The sequence below is a fragment of the Eschrichtius robustus genome, chromosome 2, assembly GCF_028021215.1.
Source record: "Eschrichtius robustus isolate mEscRob2 chromosome 2, mEscRob2.pri, whole genome shotgun sequence".
Lineage (NCBI taxonomy): Eukaryota > Metazoa > Chordata > Mammalia > Artiodactyla > Eschrichtiidae > Eschrichtius > Eschrichtius robustus.
In genome coordinates this window covers 113,178,944-113,202,070 of record NC_090825.1, presented here as the reverse complement: position 1 = coordinate 113,202,070, position 23,127 = coordinate 113,178,944, and the positions used below count along the sequence as shown (strand labels likewise).

General features: G+C 50.3%; 1 protein-coding gene across 2 annotated transcripts; it reads left to right on the top strand.

Moving 5' to 3' along the window:
* The first annotated feature begins 1,157 nt into the window (after positions 1–1,157).
* Positions 1,158–9,366, top strand: CXCL14 (C-X-C motif chemokine ligand 14). 2 transcript variants are annotated; one of them, XM_068535927.1, is made up of 4 exons: positions 1,158–1,430; positions 1,606–1,711; positions 5,473–5,586; positions 8,184–9,366. In XM_068535927.1, exons 1-4 carry the CDS (start codon positions 1,367–1,369, stop codon positions 8,197–8,199), a joined length of 300 nt encoding a protein of 99 aa, XP_068392028.1. In that variant the 5' UTR covers positions 1,158–1,366; the 3' UTR covers positions 8,200–9,366. The 2 variants fall into 2 exon arrangements, with proteins under 2 accessions (XP_068392028.1, XP_068392029.1); XM_068535928.1 differs by having other exon boundaries at positions 1,199–1,430; positions 8,411–9,366.
* Positions 9,367–23,127: the final 13,761 nt, after the last annotated feature.

Genomic DNA, 23,127 nt, shown 5'->3' with positions numbered 1-23,127 from the left:
CAAGTAAAGAAATTAAAATACCAACTTGGAAAGGGACTTGTAAAAAACAAAATTATATATATATATAAACGTATATACTATATATATGTATATACAGTATATATACTATATATATTCACTATATATGTATGTATAGTATATAATAGATATGTATAAAATAATGATGCCAATAAGTAATATTTGCAGGGCACCAACAGCTAGTCAGGCTCTCAAACAATTTCTACGTATGAGCTTACGGAATTCTCACAGCTGCACTGTGACTACTCACACTGTATAGACGATGAGACCAAGGTGTAGAGCGGCTAAGTCACTTGCACTGGTAAGTAGCGGAGCAGGAATTTCTGTCACCATGCCTGGGCCCACGTCACCACACCACACATCCTGGCACAATGTCTAGAACATGGACTTCATCCAGATGGTTACCATTGTCACGTCTCCCTGCCCAGCCACTGCCTAACTTTGAAGAATGATGTGACAGTGAAGAGAGCCACCCGCCCGGTTCTCCCCACCCGCCCACAGGCCCACAGACTTTTGGAAGCCTTTCTTTCAGATTAGCCAAAGCTCCCCACACACACACTCTCTGAGCCAGCTCCAGGGACCACAGGCCATGGCTTTGCTGCTGCACATCCTGCGGCGACCACCCTCCAAACCTGGCCTTGTGCTCTGGCCACCAGGGCTGCTGGCCCAACAGGGACAGCTCACGCTCTAGGAGTCAGGCCTGCTGGCACTCACACCTGGCACCTGCCCCAAAACCCTTTCAAGTCTCCTCGGGAATCTGGGCCTCGGGCCTGGGTCTCCCAGCGGCTCACAACGGCAGGCCAGAGGGAACCACGCGAATCATAAAAGCAGTGCCCTTAAGCAGCCTCGCCACCGTCAAGTGGCGCCCGAGCACTGGCTCTGGCTCTGTGTGCGTGCTGGAGCCTGGGTGTGCAAGTGTATGAAAGAGAGCGTGTGTGAGAGCGAGAGGGTAGCGGATGTGAGTCTGAATGTGCAAGTGCGCGCGTGGCTCCGAGTGTGCGCTGCTGCGATCGCGGTCCGGGGCGGGCGGCGGGCGGGGAAGGTCTCCGCCCCCCCCCCCCACCACCGCGTTGAGAAATCTCAGTGAGTCACCGAGTGGTTCTGCATATTAATGAGCTCGGAGCGGATTTAAAAGAGGCCTGGGCGGGCGGAGGGAGACTGTGGAGAGAGCCCAGAGCCGAGCGCAGGGCGCTGCGGGGTGCCACAGCCGCGAGGCTCCCACCGACGGGCGCAGCAGGAGCGAGTGGAGCCGGGAGGCGCGCTCCGGGCAGAAAGAGCCAAGCCCGGCGCACGGACGCGCGGGCGCCCTCCCCGAGTCCCTGCTCCCGCGCCGTGCCCCTCGGCCAGCATGAGGATCCTGACGGCAGCGCTGCTCCTGCTGCTCCTGGCGCTGTGCGCCGCGCGCGTGGACGGTGAGTGCCTGGGAGGTCCCTTGGCGCCAGCCCGACCCATCCTGGGGAACCCCCAACGCCAACTGCTAAGCTTCCCGGGATCCCTGGGGTTCTGGGTGGGCACCGAGGGTGGTCAATGAGTTGCGAAGGAGACCCCTCACGCAACTGAGCAGCCCCCCCGCGCGCTCTCTCGCAGGGTCCAAATGCAAGTGCTCCCGGAAGGGACCCAAGATCCGCTACAGCGACGTGAAGAAGCTGGAAATGAAGCCAAAGTACCCGCACTGCGAGGAGAAAATGGTTATGTGAGTTCTCACTCTTCGCCTTGAGCGTGTGCGCGCAGCCCTTAACCGGGTGCTGCGGCGCAGCTTGGGGCTGGGTCGGGCTAACAAGCCTTTCTCTCAGCCTTTGTCAAGGCCTTGGCGGAGGCTTTGTAATTGCCTAGCAAGTCCTTAGGACGCTGGCACGGCAGTCTGGAAGAGAGTTTGAAAAAAGGGTCACGGTACTGTGCTCCGGAAACAGCCTCTCCGAGGAGTTCACCCTTGCTAGGATTCGAATGGGTAGCCTAGGGGTTGCACTGCCCACCTTTCTAGGGTGATCAAGGGTTAAATGGCTTCCCTGTGCCAACTTAGAACACCCAGATTGAAATCACTCAGAATACACCCAGAACTATTAAACTGGAACCCAAACTGTGAGGCTTGCTGCCTTCCTGTTACTGGAGAGAGAATTAAAGCAAACATTGTCTGACGTCCTCAGAACCTCCTTACAGGGCCTTTTTCTGATCAGGGGACCATGGCCGTCTGGTTTTTGGCTTCTAGCGATTCCATTTTGAGACCGATCCTCACTCTCCCAACACCAGCTGGACTCCTGTGGGTTCCTAAGCAGTCTTGTGGAAAGGGCTCTGTTGGAATTAACGTGCCATGAGGGTGAAGCCCTGCTTGGTGGGGATGCAGGGAATATTTTAAAAAGTGGGGCAGAGCGAGAGAACACTGCGTTTCCTTGCTCTCTGCCTTCCCAATTAACCACTTGAGGCCAGCACCACTGTTTCCCCATCAATACGCTCTTGGCCAGGAAGGGAGCCCTTGGCAAAGCAGCTACCAAATATCTGCCACGGACCATTGGCCCCTCTTCCCCTCCCCCAGAAACAGGACACACTTTATTCTCAGTCTGGGCAAGTGCCTTCCATTCACTGGCCCCGCTGGCCCAAAGGCCTCCGCACAGTGTCTGCAAAGGCAGCTCCCACCACCCCCCGCCTCCCCCGCAACTGCCACCTGGGGTCTGCACAGTCAGGCTGTAGTTAGGGGAATTCAGAAAATCACTGGGCCTGAGCTAAACCCCTCTGCCTTCCTTCCTGGGCACCTAAATTAGCCTCCTGTCCCTGCCCCTTTGCCATGCCCCTTGCCTTGCAGACCCAGGTCCAGAAAAACTGCTAGAAAGTCCTTTTGGGTGGGAGCTAGAGGTCACACAGCTGAGGGAGGAGCTACAAGCCCCTCAGGGTTCTCAGCTCTCTTGGGGTGAGAATGACGGGACGTTAACTTTGCACTCCTCTCAGTGCTGAAAAATGCTCCACACACCAGGCTGAGCTGTTGAGTCCTTGCAGCAAAGGAGGAGCAGGGTATGAGGTGCAGTGACATCTCAAAAGGACAGAACCCTCAGTAAACAGGCTTGCCCTTTTTCGTGGCTATACTTTTCAGAATAGAGAGGAACCTGACAGCCAGGCAAGCGCATGAGAAGGCTTTACGTAGCCTTGTGAAAACTTGCAGGGGTCTCATGAGATCCGCACACAGTCACCCTCTTCTAAACCTCCACCCCATACCCAGGACCCTACCCCCATCCCTGGTGGGCTGAAGGTCTTCTCCCCTCTCAAGCTCCTAAGACTCTCCAGATCACATGAGGGACCAGTGCTTTTTCCCAAAGCCGGTTTTTAGCCCCAAAGCTGAACTAAAGGAAGTTTTCCAGTTCACCCTGAGTCACCTAGAAATCTCTGATGAGGCTTGGGGTGCAGCTTGCTTTGTAAGTGGGAGTCCTTGCACTCAGAAGGATACAGTAGAGCCAAGATTCTAGAAGGGGCAATTTGTTTCACATACCCCCTGAGTTATTGCTGAAACCCTCGGTATCCCAGAACCACTGAGGACAAGCACACAGGACCCAGAATTTCTGCCCAATTGCTGGGGGCAGAAATCCTCATGTCTTCACCCCACAACCAAGTTTCAAAGTCCCCGTGTTATGACTGAGCATTTGAGCACTGTGGTGGGAGAGCTGAGAGTCCTCCCCTGCTGTCCCAACCTTCAGGATTTGGGATCCTCAGCCTGTACGCTGACCTTACGGAGGAGGGGATTTTTATCTGGCTTGGCCATGGCCTTTTATTCCAAGTGCAAAAGCAGCACTGCAGGCAGAGAGCAAAGCATGGGCTAAATTCCTGCAGAGCGACTAGGTACTATGGGGGAGGGGACCTGGACTCTACTCTGAAGCCCGGCCCCATGCTTGAGACCTAGCAGGAGGGACCCAGGGAGCCACAGGTCTCATAGAGAGGGCCAGCGAAGGCAGAGCCCAGTCACCTGGCATTACCACAAGACCTGTCCCTGCCCTGGGAGGCTTAGGCCATGGTGAGGGCGGGAAGGGGAGGGAAGAGCACAGGGGAGGGAAGAGAACAGGTTGCCCAGAAATATTCTGCCCCCATTCGGGTAGCAAGATTCGATTTCCTCTCCCCATCAACTGGGAGACTCAGAGTTCATGGCGACCCTGCTCCTTTCCAGAACTTGGCCCAGGCAACCTGACACTTCACTGTTAGGAGCCTATGGGGTGCTGGCTGACCTCTCTCCCTCCCTCTCCACCCCAACCTCCAACCGCCCCTTTTTGCCCCCTCAGCCCACACCCCAGCAGCCAGTCCACCACCATACCTCACTCCTGCGTGTGACCTCCCAAGGAGTGACATCCTCACCTCTCACCTTCCACTTTTCCATGTTCGCTAGGTGGGCCCTCATTCTTGAACACCGTCATTCCTCCCCCACCCAGAAGCTTCCTCTGAACTCCTGCCACCCTGGCCCAGCCCTGGCTGAGAGGGGCATAGCAGTTCTGGGCAGCAGCCTCTCCCTTCCTCCTCCCTCCCAGGCTGGACCTCACACACTAAGGCTTCTTCTTGACCATCCCATCTTCCATGACAATTGCTAATAACAGTAACTATTCATTGTGCTAGGCACTCTGCATAGATTATATCTTTAATCATCCCAGTAACCCTAAGAGGTGGGTCCTATTATTATACCCATTTTATGGATGGGCAAACTACGTTCAGAGAGGCTACCCAAGGTCCCACAGACAGACCTGGGATTCAAACCCAGGCCCTACGCTCTGTACAAAGCCACCTACTTCTCTACCACATGGCTAGACCTCCACTGGTGTTGGAACACTGGCTGATAGAGACCTGAAGGGCAGTCTTATTTTCCTGTCCAAGGGTGAGATAACTGGGACTTCATGCTCAGGAATCAAAATGGGCTTCAAAGTCAACAAGACTTAGCTTTAGGGTCAACAAATGCCCAGCCCCAGAACAATCTGCAGAGGGTCAGGGGAACTAGGGTTTGAAAGATCAGACAGAGACCACAGCACATCCAAGCCCTGCCATGGAGCTCCTCACATCCAAGGATGAGGTCTTGGCATGCATACTTCGCTGGCATTAGCTCTCTCCACCTCTCAATCCCAGGTTCAGAGGAGCTGGAAGAGTCCCCTGACCTTCGTTCCCCAAGGCAGCCATCAGTGCTGTGGGCAACACCCTGCATGGGGGTAGGCTTGGGGGTGGGGGACTATCCCAGACTTTGGGGGCTCCAGGGGAAAAAGTGAGAGCCCATCACTCTGCACAGGGTTAGACCCGAACGTGGAGTCAGATTAAGGGGACAACCCGAACCTTCCAAAGAGCCAGGGAGCGAGCATATGGGTAGGCTTCCTTGAAAGGAGGGAGGAGGCCACAGTCTCTCAGTGCTCTGATTGGGACAGACCAGGGCCACCCACAGGCCACACTGAGGGGCTGTCATTCAGGCTTCTCAATCCTCCATCCCATCCTGCTCCATTTCAGCATCACCACCAAGAGCGTGTCCAGGTACCGGGGTCAGGAGCACTGCCTGCACCCCAAGCTGCAGAGCACCAAGCGGTTCATCAAGTGGTACAACGCCTGGAATGAGAAGCGCAGGTATGCCCCACTGCCCCTCACCTTCCTTCCCACCATCCTACCAGATCCAGAGTCTAGGCCCCTTCTAGGTCATCTAGCCCCATCTAAGGCATGAACACCCACTACAGTTGCCACAGCAAGCAGATACCCAGACATGGCTTACATACTCCCAGGGACGAGGAACTCACCACTTAACTTACTGCTACACTTATTGCTCTCTTGGACAATTGTAAGCATCGAAAATTGATCCTTTTGTGAACTAAAGATTGTCTCATTCTAACTTTTATGAAGTTAGGATAGTCCTAATTCCTCTCCTTGTTTAAGTAACTTAAGTTTTCTGACCCCCAATTTCCCTCTGTCAAATGGCTGGGCGAATGCCCAGCATGGCTCTCTCAGTGATTTGTGTGGTTTGGTGAAACACAACTGCTTAAGTGACTGGGTTTATTAACTATAAAACTGTGGGTACAACCATAAGATGATGAGGACAACTCCTTGCCAACAACGTAGTCTCCCCTCAGGGTGCCCCATGCCCCCTGTTGCCCAGAAGCCTGATAAACTCCTTCCTGTGCAGGTGCAGGGAGGGACCTTGGGTTTGACCCTCTAAAATCAGAGCCGCTCTTACCCTCAGGGGACAGCAGTGGCCGAATGACCAGAGTCCTGAACTAGACCCCTAACCCCAACCCTGTCTGGGCTGTTTCCCCATTATCAGAAAATGGCTTCCCCTCTCTGATCTCCTGGGGTCCCATGTCTGGCCTCAGAGGGGGAGGCAAGTTCCTGGCTCCCCTGTGCTACATAAAGGTGAGCCTGTCCTGGAGCATACCCACTCCTCACACACTCAGAGCCTGTTTACACCTGAATCTGCAGAGCATGACCAGGGAAGCGTGCACATACACGTACAGACACACACAGGTGAGTTCCTCAGGAGCTGGTGCCTGCACCTCATCCCGCAGAGGGGGGAACAGAGGCTAAGTTGGGGGGAGTGACTTGTCTGGGAGCACTAGTCAGGAAGCTAGGTCTCCTGGCATCACCTTCCCCTCCCTCCAGCGGGTACCCACGCCACCCTCCCATCGCCCCTCCTCCCTGCCACCTCCAGCACACCTCCCTAAGCTCAGCCCACGACCAGCTCTCCCACAGCTGACACTTGGGCCCAACTCCAGTATCTGAGCCTTTTGTGCTGCCTCCAAAACTGCCTCGTCCACAATTGCTTGAAATAGAAAGTGATGAGAGCAAGAGATTATTTTCCATAAATCTACTGGAAATGAAGCCCTCTTTCTGGTCAGGGCAGGCAGCTCACATGACAAGCACAGGACACCTCCTGTCCAGTCACCCTCCGGGCCCTGCGTCATCAAAAGTGGAATGAGGCTGACTGCAGGGCCGGTTCACAGAGGCGCTAGCAAGTCTTCATCAGGTTGCTGGGAGATCCAGCCTTTGTCCCGACCCCTCCACCTGGGGCCACAGCTTTGATGAAAAGGAGGCAAGCCTGGGTCCATGCAGCCCCGCTCTTTTTGTCCCTGCAAAATCCATAGATGAGAGCAGTAAGGGCACCTCTGCTACCAGGCCTCCCATCACTTCCTTACAAAATGAGTTCATCCCTCCTTCTTGGAATGCTGAGGTGTCCTGGGAGAGGATGTGGGCATTCCCTTGTCCTCCTCGCCTCCCCTCCCTCTGTACAGGTTGAAAATGTCTTTGTGGAGATAAAGGAACCATCTTGAAGTCCTCTTTGCAGAGACAGAGAGAGAGAGAGAATGCTGAACCTAGAGTAGAGACAAGAGAAGGCAGCGGCCGGCCCAGGCTGTGGGGCGAGACTAGAGGGCTTCCAGGAGCTCAGAGCCAGAGCTTCCGGCTGCCACTAGAAGCAGCAGCAGCAGCAGGCATCTGATTTCAGGGCATAATTACTCAGAAATCAGGAACGAGGCGGAAGGAGCAGTGGACGACCTGGATGTGACATGTGGTCCCACGGCAGCCATGCGGCAGAAAGGAAGGGATTTAAGTATCTAAACAGAGATGGTTGGGGAGGTGAGGGGGAAGTCAGCTTGTGAGTGCTCACAGGCCTGACGACTACTAGAGGACGTGACCTTGAGCCACGGGCCTCTGTGACAGCCCCAGCCTCACTAACCGCCCTTCAGTCTTCAGGCAGCAGCTTCTGGAACTGGCATTTTTTCTGGAGAACATGTATTCTTGGGCTAAATACAAAGAAAAACACAAGCCTAAATGGAGGGAAGGGATGCCTCTGCCCCTCCCCCCATCCACGCCGGAGACAGAGGTCTTTCCCACCATTGACATAGAGGTCTTTCCCACCATTGACATTCAGTGTTCGTTGGGCAGACTTTCAGTCTCTTGTTTCTCAGTTTCCTCATATACCAAGAGGGTTTGCTTCCTAGAGCTTTGAAGATAAAAAGAAACTGCAGAGGTGGAGGCTGTGTAGAAAGGACAAAGCCAGGTTCAGGTGAGCTTTTACGCCCATGTGATGGCCTCCTCTGAAATGTCCCCTGCTTCTCCTGGGCTCCTGCGGTCCTGGGAGAGGCACTCCCCAGGCCAGGTGCAGAGAAGCTCAGACACCGGCCTGTGCGTTTCCTGCCTCATCCTGAGCCACTGACATGGGTGTTTTCTCTTCCCAGGGTCTACGAAGAATAGGGTGAAAAATCCCTGATGGGAAAGCTTCACACCGGTTGGGACACAAGCAAAGGACTTTGCAGATTAAAAAAACAAACCCTTTCTTTCTCACAGGCATAAGACACAAATTAAATATCGTTACAAAGCACTTTTTACCGGGGGTCAGTTTTTACATTTTATAGCTATGTGCAAAAGGCTTCCAGATGTGAGACCCTTCTCTCTTGTGTTCCAGATTTCATCACAAACTGCTTTTTACCGAAGAGGGGAGAAACTCATGCCTTTCCTTTATTAAAAAAAAAAAAATGCTTTTTTGTATTTGTCCAGACATCACTATACATCTGAGCTTTATAAGCACCTAGGAGGAACAGGGAACTTGTTTGAGACATTTCATAGCAGCGTTGCTCCCTTCCTAGCGCGGGAAGCTTCCGCTCAGAGGTCCTGGCGCCTCGGCACAGCTGCCACAAGCTCTCCTGGGCTCATGGTCGGTCACAGCCTCAGGGGGACTCAGCAGCGGCCCCAATGGCCCCAATTGTCGGGCAAGCAGGAGCAGATCTCTCTGCATCTGTTCTTTGAGGAACTCAAGTTTGGCTGCCAGAGAAATGTGCTTCATCCCCGGGGTTAATTTTTACACATTCTAGGAAACATTTCCAAGATCCTGGGATGGCGAGGCAAATAAATGGTCCTTAAGGAAGGTCCTTAAGGAATGGTCCTTGGGTCTTCTCTCCAACCTGAGCGTTTGTGAAAGTTTCACTGCTTCAAAACCACGTGAAGTTACTGATGCTGTAGCGAAAATCTTAGGAGAAAACTTAAAAATATACAAATACACGTACAATGTACAGCTACAGACACATGCTGTTGATGAGGGAAAACCTTCAAAGCATGTTTCTTTTACTCATGACAATGGACATGCAGTACTAAAGCAATCTGTGATTCCCCACGTAATTCTTCAGTGTTAGACAGTGCAGTCCTCCTTTGGTGCAGCCCTCTTTAAGATGACCACACGCCTTTCGCTTTGTAAATATACTCTTAGGAAAGCCCCCTCTACACATGTCCCTTCAGTATGTGCCGTGTTGCACTATTGTGTCATATGCTATGTAAAGGTCAGAAACCATTAGCATTGCATGCAGGTTTGATATTCTTTCTAAGACAAAAAGAAAAGTAATAAAACATATTTGAAATGTACCAAAATTCTAGAGTACTGACTTTTTTTTCTACTTAATTAAGCCAGGATGACGACCAAATGTTTACCACATCCTAAATAAACAGGGACAGATGCACTGGGGAGGAAAACTTGTGTTTCCCAATACCTGTCAACACCGTCACCTCTATGGAATGTCCTGAAGACAGAAAGCCAGGCTTCGAGGCTGATGCTTCTTCCCTGCCTGACTCCCACACCTGGGGCAGGTTCATCAGAACAGCCAGGTCAGCGCATACAGGACCACAGTGTCACGCTGCCATCCCCATTTAGGGAAGGCAGTAGATGCGGGACCCGTCAAGACCCCTGTGGCCCAGGGCCCCAGGATTCTAGTGGGGCTCGGGCAAGGGCAGGAAGCGCCCACCTACAGGGCTCTGCAGCCAGGCTGTGTGGGAGCCACAGCCAGGGCGACGTTGAAGGTCCACTTCTGCTCCTGCAGGATGGAGATGATGAGTGCACACACCTCATGGCGCTTCTGGGGACTGAAGGAGGCAATCCATGTAAAGCGCTCAGGATACCAGGGCATGGCGAGCACTCGGTAAATGTGACTCCTTCAGTATCCACAAGACCAGGCCACTTCGCACTCTGCACAAACTGCCCACAGCCCCACACCTCAGGTACCCCAGTCAGCCGCGCCCTGAAACAGGCCCCTCTATGCCAGCACTTACAGGAACACACAGCAAGTACCCTGACCTAGCACCTCCTCAGCAAGATGCTACTGCATCCTTTCCATCATCTCCTGGCACTGCCAAGTCCCACCAAGTGTATGCCTGAGGAAACTGAGGACCAGAGAAGTTAGGAAAGTTGCCCAGGGTCACTCTTCGCACAGCTCCAATGGCTGAGCCTGGCAGCCTCTTTGCTGAGAGGAGCAGGACAGGGTGGGCCGAGGCCATGCTGAGCCGGGGCGACTGTGAATGCCCGGTGTGGTCCCACTTTCCCTTCATTATGGAGGAAGAAGGGAGACTGGACAGGAAAGCCCGGACACCAGCAGACAGAAAGGAGAGCCCCAGTGTGAGGGCACATTCCAGGGCAGGGGAGAGCAGAGGCTGGGTCCCTCTCTGCCGGGAACCCTGACCCCTGCTTGGCCCCAGATCAGCATACCTTGCTGGGGCCTCACCAGGGCGAGCCACCGTAAGGACCTCGGCTGAAGGATCCCCCCTTCTCTCCCCCCAGCCCCCTCACCCTCCCCACACCTGGTCCTGACAACGCAAAGGCCTCCCCATCTGCCGGCACCACGGCCCGGGGCGCAGGATTCTCTGTGCTGCTCCCTGAGTTGCAGGCTTCACCCTCCACTCACTCTGGACGCGCTACATGCCCTCGCTCAGGGCTCTCCTCTATCCCAGCTGTGGTTCTAGAAGCAGCACCTCCTCCTCCAGCCCTGCTGGCCTGTGAGTCCCCTCCCTCTCTGACCTCCCAAGACACAGATTGGATTCTTAGTAACAGTAACAATGTGCCCCTACAGTGTGCCAGGCACTGACCCGGGCACTTGCCCTGCTGCTCATTCTCCACCCTCCCGGCAGTGCTGTGTTGTAGATGCCCAGACAAAGGACCCAATTTGCACGAGAGACGCAGATGGTAAGTAGAAGGAGAGCTGGACTTCGAGCCCCGGTGTGTCAGAGAGCAGGAGTGGAGGTCTTGTGTGTAAACGTCTCGTCCCCTACAGAGGCTGTGTGCCCCTGGAGAACAAAGGTTGGCTATGCTTCCTGGATGACCTAGACCCTGTCCTCCAATAGACAGGCACTAGCCAGACCACTAAGAATGGGTTCGCAGCCCCAACACTTCACCAAAAGAGGGCCCTGCAGTGCCAGGAGCTATGCTTGGCTCCAGGGAAGATGCCCTTTTTCCCGCTTACAGAACTGCTTCCCATTGTTTTTCTCCTCTGGGCTTCCCAGCAGCCCTATGAGTGTCCACCCACCACATTCCAGAAAGGAGAGTAACTCTAGTGTAGCAAACAAGGCCAGGCCGCTTTTCCAAGTAGCTCTTCCAGGCCTCCCTGGGAAGGGGTGAACACGCTCCTTTGTGCATGGGCAGACCAGGCCCCATGTGGGCCCCATCTTCACAGCCACCACTTCCTCACAGACAGGCATGCTTTGGGATCCAAAAGCCAGAAGGCCCCTGACCCCCGACTCTTCCCACAGGCAGGTCCTGAGCAGGTACGCAGGGCTGCCCCAGACTCGACACCGGGACAGCCACATCCTCAGAGAGTTCCAGGCCAGCCCTGCTGCTCATCTTCACCCGGCCAAACCTCCACCATGGAGCTTTTCCTGGTCACCTTGGACCTGCAGCCAGGACCACCTACATAACTGGGGTCAGGACCAGCTACATAATTGCAAGGTGTGGTACAAATTAAAGATGCAAGGCCCTCTGTTCAAATTTTAAGAATTTCAAGATGGCAACAGCAGAGCATGAAGCCCCAGCACAGGGCTCTGTGCAACTCTCACGTCACAAGCGCATGGCACCGGGCCTATAGCTCGGGTATCAACTCTAACACCCACCTGGATGGCCCATTTGAGCCCTGAGTTATTACATGACTTGTACTATAATGTAACACCTTTATTTTAACTTGAACAGCTAACAAGATATGTTCTAAGAAGCCAGGGACTATGTCTTACACTTCTTTGCAGAAACCTCCTGGAACCTATGATAGCGCTTAGGACGTACTCAAACACCATGAATTAATCTTCGTCTTAAGGAGCTCCCAGAGAACGTGCTTTCTGCACTCATTCACTGAGCCACCACTACATGCAAAGCCCTGTGCTGGGCACCACAGGGAATGAAGGCTTGGTGAGGTGCCGTCCCTCATCTTCAAGGGTAGAGTTCATCATTCATCACCCAGCCACTGTTCCATCACGAAGCATTTGCTGTATGTGGCACGCTGCTGGATGCTGGGGACGACCCCTCCAGAAACTCCCAGTCCAAAGGGAGATGAAGACACTGCCTGAAATTGCCTGTCGGTCTAACACTAAGCCAGAGGGCCACACAGCAGGCTCTGGGGACACCCCAAAGAGGCACCTCACCCAGTCTCGTAGGAGGCAACCCCTGACCAAGACCTATCAGTCTGGAGAGAGCTCATGGCAAATTGTAAGTTGTTCTCAGGCAATGACAGGAAGTCCTGATTCCATCCTGTCCCTGACGTGGCCCATGGCTCCCTGTGTCCATATGCGATGAGACAGGCCAGAGAGCACCAGGGCCGGAAGTGGAGAATGTGAGGGAATTCAGAGGGGCCTCAGAAATACCAGCCATGCCCCAGCTGAATATCCAGGGAAACCAGGCACAGCTCCAACCTCTGCTCCCAGCTCATCCATCTCCCTTCCTCTCCTTCTTCGCCTCCCGCCCAGCCTGCCAGGGAACCATGGCCTCCACAGCCTCACTGGCAAGGAAGCCCACCACAGCTTTTCTACTCACCCTCCCACCGGGGAAGACACCATACTGCTTTTAGAGCCCTCCCTTTTCCTCCCCTTTTGAAAAGTTGAATAGATAATCTTGGAGGTCGTTAAGGAAGCAATAAAACCTAAAGCAATTTTCTTTCTCTGGAGGTAACATCTCCCAGCTTCCTCCACGCCAGGCCATGCTGAGCCACACCACCAGAGGGCAGCAAAGAGCCAACGGACCTCAGCCAAGGGCCTCTGAGTTCCCCGAGGCTGTGTGAGAATAGTGACAACAGGGACTGGTATAGTCCTTATTTACTGTGAGCCAGACCCTGTGCTGAGACCCTTGCATGCCTTATCCCATGGAATCCTGGTAACAACCACAGCAGGGGCCGGGGGTGGGAAGTGGGAGGGGAATCTGTCCTTTAGCTCCACTTTACAGATGAGGAAACCGAGGCTTAGCGAGGTGAATACACATTGCCCATATTCACAAAGCTAGCAGGTAGTAAACACAGAATTTGAACCCTCACGTCTGGAGGGTTCTGAGCAGGGCTTCTGCCCCTGAAGGACACACTGTCTTAGAGCTCCTGCCGACCCCAGCCCACAGGAGACTGCTGTACCCTCACCCAGGCCTCACCTACTGTTTATTGAGTAGATATTGATCGTCTAGTGAACTTGGGTCACTCGGCCCACCAGCGTGGCCAGGTTTGTTTTGGGTGTGCCTCGTTTGTCTTTCAGAAACAGAAGACTACAGCCACACATGCTCCCCTAGGCCTTCTCCCACTCATCTGACAAAGCAAAGCGATCCCCACAACTGTGGAATCACTGCTCTGCCCCACATCTGATAGACACAAATTCGGCTTAAGTAGAAGCAGCCAGAGAGTCTTCCAGCTACCACCAAATACGTTGAACAAGCAAAATGACTACAATACAAATTCAATTCAACGTTTTGGTTAGAAACAAGTTGAAACCATCAAGAGGTTAGTTTAAAAAAATTAATTCAAAGCTGGATTTAAAATAATTAGTCTGTTTCACAATGAAGAGAGTTGATATTCTGGGAACAGTAGTAGGATGTCTAATTAGATGCAGATGAGACGCTCATCTAATATTCAAGATTATTTCCCTGGGAGCAAAAGGGAAGGTGAAGCAACAGGCTCTTTCTTCCAACCCACTGTTTCTTTGAAAGCAGCCCTCATACAGGTATCATCTCTACATTACAAAGGCTTTTGTCCCCCTGAAATAATGGCCTGCAAAGACAGACTGGAGTTAAGTATTTGCATTAGTAAAGCCACAAAGTATTATAAACCAAGAAAATTATGACAGAAAGAACATCTTTCAACTCCTTTACAGCTGCTAAGATACCAACCCTGCTGATTCCCCATACTTTGAGGGGCAATAAAGTTTAATAAAAATAATAACAACCACCACAACCAATATCTATTGAGTCTTTTCTCAACAAACTCTATGGTGAGTCCCATTTTACAGATGAAGAACCTCAGGCTTATTGAAGCTGAGTAACTTGTCCAAGGTCACAGAGTGGCCAAGTGGTCTCGGGCAGGGTTAAGTCTTGGTTTGGACACTCCTAGGTAGGGCGACCATATGTCCTGGTTTCCTGGGATAATCCAGGTCTAGGACAGTTGTCCCAGGGTAATTATGAAGAGGGTTTCCTTCCATGCTCTTAAAAGAGTTCTAGTGTGGTTGATAAATTATATGATCACCCCACTTACAGGCCTACCAGGACTGTGTGGTGTCTAAGAAATGATTAGTCAACTTCTCCCCTTGGACAATCTGAGCGTGGGCCTTTTGGAAGTAACGGTGACCCTTGAAGTCCACAGAGCACTGTATAGAATCTTCCTGGGCCATCTCCTGGTTTCCCTGTTCCACCCTGGCCTCCCTCCCCTGCTAGACAAAGGTTGGAGCTTATGCCCATGGATTGTTTACTGGGGAGCACATGGCACTTTGGAGTCCCGTCTGTTGAATAAAGCCCAAATAAAAATCCTTGTCCCCCTCTCTGTGTGTCTATCCACATGGTATTCCCCAGACAATTAAAGTATCAGATTCTGATTTCAGGAGAACAAAAGTCAACAAAGCAGCTGTACTTCCCAGAGGACTGAGGAATACCTTTCCTTGGCAATTTGGTTGGCATGTGCTGTAAGGGGTGGGATTAGCTACATCAGAGGAGTAGTAATGGGATACGGACCTTTGACATCTTATTCTCCTGGGAGCCTGGGGAGGGCCGAAGCACATCAGGAAGCTTGGGGAAAGCCATGGAGACCCAAAGGTGCAACTCCCTCCCCCCACATCAGTCCCAAACACATGACCCCTTCGAATGCCGGCTTTGGGCAAGTCTGGAATGCTTTCCCACCATAAGGCTGCTGACTTGCTCCCTTCCCTGAACCTGGGAGGAGCTAGGGTGGGAGAGAGGGCAGAGTCCCAAGACGCAGGACATGCTAAAGCCTCAGCTCACTGAGCCACCTGGAGCCTGGGCAGCTCTTGGCGGGGTGGCACCTGAGCTCTTCAGGCTCACTGACTGTTGTCCTCTCCATGTTCAGCCCTTGGGCTGGCTTCCTGCTCTGAGGTTTCAGGATATGTCCAGCTGCCACTCTATCTGAGCTGACTCACCTCAGCTACCAAGGGATTTTCTGCACTTCCCCCAAGTGTATTCAAAGAGCTCTTCCTGGGACAGATACACAGAAGAGGTCCAGGCCCCAGCCCAGTGCTCCATACCCAATATCTGCAGAGCTGAGAATGCAGGCTGTGAGCCAGACAGGCTCTTTCAAACCCTAGCTCCTCTCCTTAAAAGCTGAGTGACCATACTTCATTTCTCCCAACCCCTTAATTTCTCTTAGTCCCAACTTTAGAGGGCTGTTGTGAGCATTAAATGAGATAAATGTCTCAACACAGAAAGTAAGCAGTTGATACATGGTATCAATAGTTGCTTACTACTGTCATCCTGCCTTTAAAATATCCAAGGGAAAACTGTAGTTTTGTACCCTGTGTGGACCTACTTGGAGTAACATCACATCTATGAGGCATAAAAGGGCCAAACTTGGGGCACATATCTATCCAGGGAAGTTGGAACCTTCTGTGAACCTGGGCAAATTTCCATGCCTCAGTTTCGTCACTTGTAAAATAGATATAATAACAGTGCTTAATCTCAAAGAATTTTTAAAAAATACTAGATGAGATAATTCAAGTAGAATATGTAAAACTTTGTGTGGCACATACCAAGCACATAATAAATGATAGCTAATAATAATAACAACAATTTCATGTTACGAGAACATATTTAACAATCCAAAGACTCTCAAATCCAGGAGGGAAAACACCTTAGAATCTATTCTAACCTTGTATCCAAACTTCTTTGAAGTTGTGAATTTTTTAAGTGCTTTTGGACACTGGGTCCCCTTAAGAAGCTGATGAATGCTCTATCTCCTTTTCCCTGAAAGAAATGCACGGACTATCTTGCAAACAATTTCAGGAGATTCTTGTATTCCTCTGAAGTAATCCTTATGGTTCCTTGGACCTGTGTGAGTAATTCCTGCCTTAGATCACCCCAGATAGGGCCTCCAGAGGCTGCCTGAATGCTTTTAGTTACAGGAGCCTCACAACTCATAAAGCAGCTCACTCTATGGCTGGAAAAGTCCAAGTGCTAAAAAGTTTTAAAATTCATCCTTAAATCAGGACCCTAAAAGAGGCTTCCTGAGGTCCATCTCTGGAGCAACACAGAGGAAGCACAAGACCTTTTTCAGATGCCAACACTTGATGTTTTTGGAAAGCAGGGCCCACGCTGTGACACATCTGACCCTCTCCAGGCTAAAGTTGTCTGTCCACTCAGTCATTCCAGGTGATGGCTTTTGGGTCCTTTGCCATCCAGGGCACCCACCCTCCCCAAACCACTTCCGGCATGGCTGTGGCTCATTTCCTTTGTCAGGACGTCGTATTTGTGCTACTGTTCTCAGCCACCTCATCACATCCATTAGGCAGGCATGTAAATGATCCCCAAGGCCTCATCATACAAGAGCAGAGTGTCAAGCCACACAGACCCGCATTCCATCCTTGGGTTTGGGCAACTGATCTTTTGAACCCGAGCCCACCACTTTACATCTGTCCCAATTAATTATTTAGTCTCACCGATTTCTTCCTTAGCATTCCAAACCTTCGGGGAGAGTCTGGCTCACATTTTATCACCCAGTGCATTAATTCTGCCTCTCAACTTTGAAACATTTGCACATCCCATTCAAGATAAGAAAATCCACGAGATCTGCGCATCTCCCTGTCTGAAGCTCAGGGCAAGGTGCCTTACACGTGTTCTCACGCACTCTTCACACCAACTCTACGAAATAGTCATTGATGTCTATACAATCATCCCTGCTTTACAAACAAGAAAAGTCTGGTGGAAACTCCATCACCTGCCTAACATTATCCACTCACCAAACAGCCAAGCCAGGATTTCAACCTAGGCCTGTCTGAGCCGCACTATCTCACTACACCCTCTGCATTTCCACACTGAACAGCATTTTTCTAGATACGGCCGTCTCTCCAACTAGGCTGTGGGATCTGTGACAATAGTGAATAGGTTTTGTCTCTGAATCCCCAGCCCCCAGCAAGTAGCTGGCACTGAGTAGGTGTTTTATGACTAATGGGGGAGGGAAAACAAGGGAAAGGGTCACTGTGGTTCCTGGGGGCTAGCATGCTGGAGAATGCTTCTTGGAGCCGAGCCCTCAGGTTCAGGTTCTTCTTTATTCTACCCTGTGTACCATTAGGATATAATGTCCACACATGACCAGAAAGTTCTGGGTCCCTAGCTCCCAGGACCATGCTGGCCCTAAGATTGGGACATTCACTCACCCAAGTCATGGGAAAGCAGGCTGGGAGGAGTGGCCCTGCGTCTCCCCACGCCCCTGTCCACCCCTGAGCCCAGCAGTGGGCCCTCCCAGTGTGCCCTCCACTCTCCCACCACACAGCTGGCCTCCTCAATGCAGGGGGCTGCGTGTTGGGAGGGAGAAGGTTCAGGAAGCCTCTGGCTTGAGATTTCTCATGTGTTCTTGAGAGGATAGCCAAATTCCTAACTAAGTCTTTTTCATAAAATAGATTCTCACGCGAACTCACAGAACTTTTGTACTGAGGAGTCTGGCTAAAGACAAGAGGCTTAATAGAAAATAACCAAACACCACCACTGGAGCCAAACCCCCATCTGGGTGTTGAATCAGTTCCGTCCACACCGCACCACTTTTCCCCCCACCTCATGGCATACAACCCCTACTAGGCCCGTTCCTTTTCCTACGGGTGGCAACGCCTCAATCCTTCTGAAAACCATCAAGCAGGAGTTCCACTGTGGAATCCATATCTCTGTGGGTTAAGCGACAGGAAGAAAGACCCAGGGAAGGCCCGTATGGGCCCAGCGGCCACGTGAAGGCGAAAGATCGAAAGCGCCATCTTGTGGTTACTTCACACCTTGCACACGGCTTAACGTAACCACTTCCTCAGTAACAGCATCCCAGCGTCCCGCTCTTTTCCTTCGGAAGCCCCTTCCCCAACCTGTAAAGCCTGAGAGGCTGCAGATCATGATACCCACCCCCACCTGACCCCAGGAGTAGGGAATGGGTGTAAATGACCCAGAATGACCAATCAGAGCCCAGCATTCTCCCCCCAGCACATTGACTGGCTGAGATGTGAACACAAGACCCAAGAAAGCCAATCGGGGCCTTAACAAGATTTACTAGGTGGAAGCTGAAGAAACAGGCTTCTCTTGATCACAAGTCATAAGGATGTGGTCTCACGGCATCAGAGGTCATCTCTGGGATCCTTTGAAGAAAACCTGCCTGAGAATACAGCCAACACACAGAAGGAATCAAAGCAGAGAAACAGAGGAACAGGACTATGACCACATGGGTTAGCCCCTGCGTCCAGCTTTGCCTGAAATCGTACCAGCCCCCCGTTCCCAGTTACAGGAGCCAACTTATTCTGGTTTTGCTTAATCTAGTTAGAGTCAAGTCTCTGTCACTTGTATCAAGAGACATAACACATTAATAAGGGCAAAAAAGAAAAAAAAAAAAACAAGGTCCAGTTGCATAAAATAAATAATGCTTACGTTAATTTTGTACGTGATAAGTCTTTTAAAAACAAATAACTATGAATAACAGCTCTATTGAATTAAAAACTGAAATAATTACATACTATAATAAATTTTAAAGCCATGGATTTTTCAACCTAGCTAAAATGAAAAGCTAACATGGAAGAAAGATGCCCACCAAAAGATCAAAAAGATGTGACTGCTGAGTATAATATACATTTTCTGAGCATTTTGTATTGCTAAATATCTCTTTGCAGCCTGTATGGCAAAATGAAAATATCCTCTGGAACTGCTGAATAAACCCTTTAAGCCAATAATCCCATTTCTAGGACTCTGCCCTAAGAGAAGAATTCTGGTCAAGGAAATTAATATTTGCATGGAGATGTTCACTGCAGCTTTATTTACTACAGGTGAAAGTAAAGAAGTAAAAGTGAAAGCATACTCAAAAGGTTAAGATACAATTGAGTATGTTATGGTACATTGATTTCACTACATATACATAGCTAGACAAGCTATTCATATGCCAACTCTAGAAATATTTATTCAAACATTCGTTGAAGACCAACAATAATTTATTCGGTTCTTATTATGGGCTATGTATTATACATACTTCATGTAATTTAATCCTAAAACAATTTAAATGTGAGGTAATTTTTTGCAAACCCTTTTAAAGGTGAGTTATCTAAAGCTTGGAGGAATGTGTAACTTTTTAGTAAAAGTGACAGACGAAGGATTTGAACCCTGGAGTCCAAGTCCAAAGTCTACACACATACCCACTATGTTACACTCCATGCACAGATGAGGCACTGAGAAGGTCACCTGAGTTACATGCATGGGCAGCACATAGCCTGTGTTGGAGCTGCTTTGTACAGTTAACTGTCCTTTCCAGCACATGTTCCAGGTGGTGGCAAAGGAAAGAGCCTTTATTCGGCACCTACCAGGGATCAGGCACTGTGTTAGGTACTGTTTCCATTGTCTACATTAGCCCTTACAGTGATCCCCAGGGGCAGATGTTACAGTCCTTTATTTCTATGAAAGCTGGGCTCTGAAAGATTAAGAGGTGTGCTTCCAGTCAGGGACATGGCCCCTTATCCACACAGGTAACAGGAAGATGAACAGGAGAAATCATGGAAACCTGCTCAGTCAAAGCAGAGGATACAGAGCTGGGAATGGTCTGGGGGGCTTTGAAAGTCGGGCAGAAGGTATCTGTGCCATAACGCCTGGAATGGAGAGAACAACAGTATTGCATAAATGACTACCATTATTGCACCCTTACTCCATGCCAACACTATCTATGATTATCTCACCTTATCCTAATAGCAAGTCTTCAATCCAGGAATTATTATCCCATTTTACATATTAGGACCTCTAGCAAGTAAAAGTGGCTACAAAACTAAATAACAATCCATTCTCTCCACTCCACAGCACATGGTCTCTCTGGAGCCCAGCACTCTCCACACCTGGATGGCTACGTCTGTGGCACATTTCCAAACCCTGGAGATGGAGAGGGGCTGGGGTGTACCCCACATGGCTCTGGGATGGGGGGCCCAAGGTTCCAAATGGCAGCAGCACAGCCGGTGGGAGATAGTAGCCCAGCTCGCCACTAATTGTCCCCCTTTGTGGTATTCAGTTAAGGACTCAGAAGAAACCAATCTTTGTGTCTTTTCATGGTTAAAATTCTACATGGAACAGGAACCTCAAAGCAGCCACCAAGCCAGTCTTTGTTGGGTTTCTAGGCAGTAAGGACGCTGCATCACAACACTTAGCGCTCAGAGAGAAAGCAGCTCGGTTATTCAAAGGGAAACTCAACAAGAGCCTTTTTCTCCTAAGTTCTTGCAATTTTGGACTCACTTTTAATCCCCGGAAGAAACGTTGGATCCCTTTTCTCCTCCACATCGCAACACTGTTCCTGCAAGTTCAGAAACGGTCGGCGGAAGATTTTCATGAGTTGGGCGGTCCCCGTTTTCTACCCCATTCTGGTAGAATCAGCTTGGTTTTCAGAACGTTGCAACCTTCATTTTTGAAAAAGCTCAATACACTCAGGGGAAAAAATGATAGATATAGATATAGATACATAGATTGTTAAATTCAGGTTTCTAAATACAAAGAAATACATGCATTGTAGTTTCACAAACAAGCCTTAACTGCATTCCTCCACAATAAGGTGCCAGGCAGGTTTCTGAAGAAGTCACTCAGTGGAAGCTTTGGCTTAATGTATTGTACTTGCCCTAGAATAGCATATTTATCCTGAAAGAAAAGCCAAAAGCAGGTTTAGGTGCCTGGGTTCTCAAAATACCCCCTCCCAGGTAGGAAAGGAGCTGTTTCCAACTCCATGAAGAATAAAGTTTCTAAGGGCAAAGACCTCATGCCTTTTCTGGGTCCCGAATTCCTCTCTGGGCCAATCATCATCATCAAAACAATCACTTCCAGAGCAGCTAAAATGTGCAGGGTCCCGCCTGAGGATTCCAGCAAATCCTCAAGCTTCCTGGAGAAGAGGAAAGCTTATCCCCACTCTGCAGATGTGAACCTGGAGCTCGGAGACTGTAAAGAACCGTGCAGCCAGCAAGTGGCAAAGTCGGAGCTAAGCCAACACCATCAGACTACAGTCTGTGTTCTTTCTGCCCCAGCGTCCTGTACCCCTGCCCCTCTCCAAACCCTGTGCTCAGTGGAGGAAAAGATCTGCAGGCGCATAGGTTAGACTGTGGTGCTGACGTGGGAGATTTTCCTCCTTCTCTTCAAGAGGCTTTCTTTCCATTGAGCCACCCAAACAAGCTGTTCCCCAACAAATGTCCTATGACCTTTCTCCCCAAAGTGGTCCTCCAGACTCTCTCTTCTTTATCACTCCCGTCAGCCAACCAATTGCACACAAAAGCCCTGCTCAAGGATCCTGGGATCCAAAGATGGCAGTGGTTCAGCCATTTGGGAGAAGAGACGACAGAACAGTTTCATCAAAAATGCCCATTTCGGGACTTCCCTGGTGGTCCAGTGGTAAAGAATCCGCCTTCCAATGCAGGGAACGCAGGTTCGATCCCTCGTTGGGGAACTAAGATCCCACATGCCGCGGGGCAACTAAGCCTGCGTACCACAACTACTGAGCCCACTCGCCCTGGAGCCCGCGCACCACAACGAAAGATCCTGCATGCCTCAACGAAGATCCCATGTGCCACAACTAAGACCCAATGCAGCCAATTAATTAATTAATTAATAATAAATTTTAATAAAAATTTTAAAAGGCTAGACATCAAAGCCTTGAAAAAATAATGCCCATTTCTATTTGAAAAAGAATTGCTACATGTATATGTATAACTGAATCACTTTGCTGTACACCTGAAACTAACATAACATTGTTAATCAACTATACTCCAATATAAAATAAATTTTTTTTAAAAAGCCCATTTCTGGCACCATACAAAATATCTGATCAGCGCTCCTTAAATGAATGGCACACTCAAATGGGGCAATTACAGATGTAATCGACCAGGACCCTATGGGGCCTTCCTGGGACAGATCCCTCCCCCATATCCTCTGCTTTAGCTCCTCTCTGCAGTACCTAGATAATAGTATCCGATGCACATTTCCAGAGCTGTTTTACAGATGCTAAAACCCCCACCAAATGGAAGAAATTAACTACTTGATGCCCATGAGCACACATCCCCCAGACCTACTGGCACCTGAGGACTGGTAATGTTAAATTAACCACCCTGTTATCCCACCATCAGCCAGTCAGAGAATTGTGCACGAGCTGATCACAGACCCTGGGACTCCTCTCCCTCACCTGGCCTTTAAAAATTAGTCCCTGAAACCCACTGGGGAGTTTGGGTGTTTTGAACACTAGCTGCACTTGCTTGTTGCCCTGCAATAAACACTGCACTTTCCTTCACCACAACCCGGTGTCAGTGGATTGGCTTTACTTCATCCAGGTGAGCAGACCCAAGTTTGGTTTGATAACAAAGATAATTTAACAAAGGAGAGTCAGTGGTGTGCTGGGGCCAGCTCTACCACCCCATGAGAACCAATGGATTGCTACATGTTCAGAATTTTTGTGAGCTGATTATTAAATTGTTGGTAACTTGATAGTGGGAGAATTTATACCACAGAAATCAGGAAATGCTACAAATCAGGGTTTGGTGTGGTTTGATTTTCCCAAAGAGCCACTTTTATGAAACATTTACCAGCATACCCCTGAGAGAATTTGTAAAAAAAAAAAAAAAAAAATAGTGGGCAAAGTTTAGGAAAGTCAAATGGGATAATGCAGTCCCCTGGGTTTAGCAACAGCGCAGAGCTGTTAGCAACTGAGCCCTGCAGGAGAG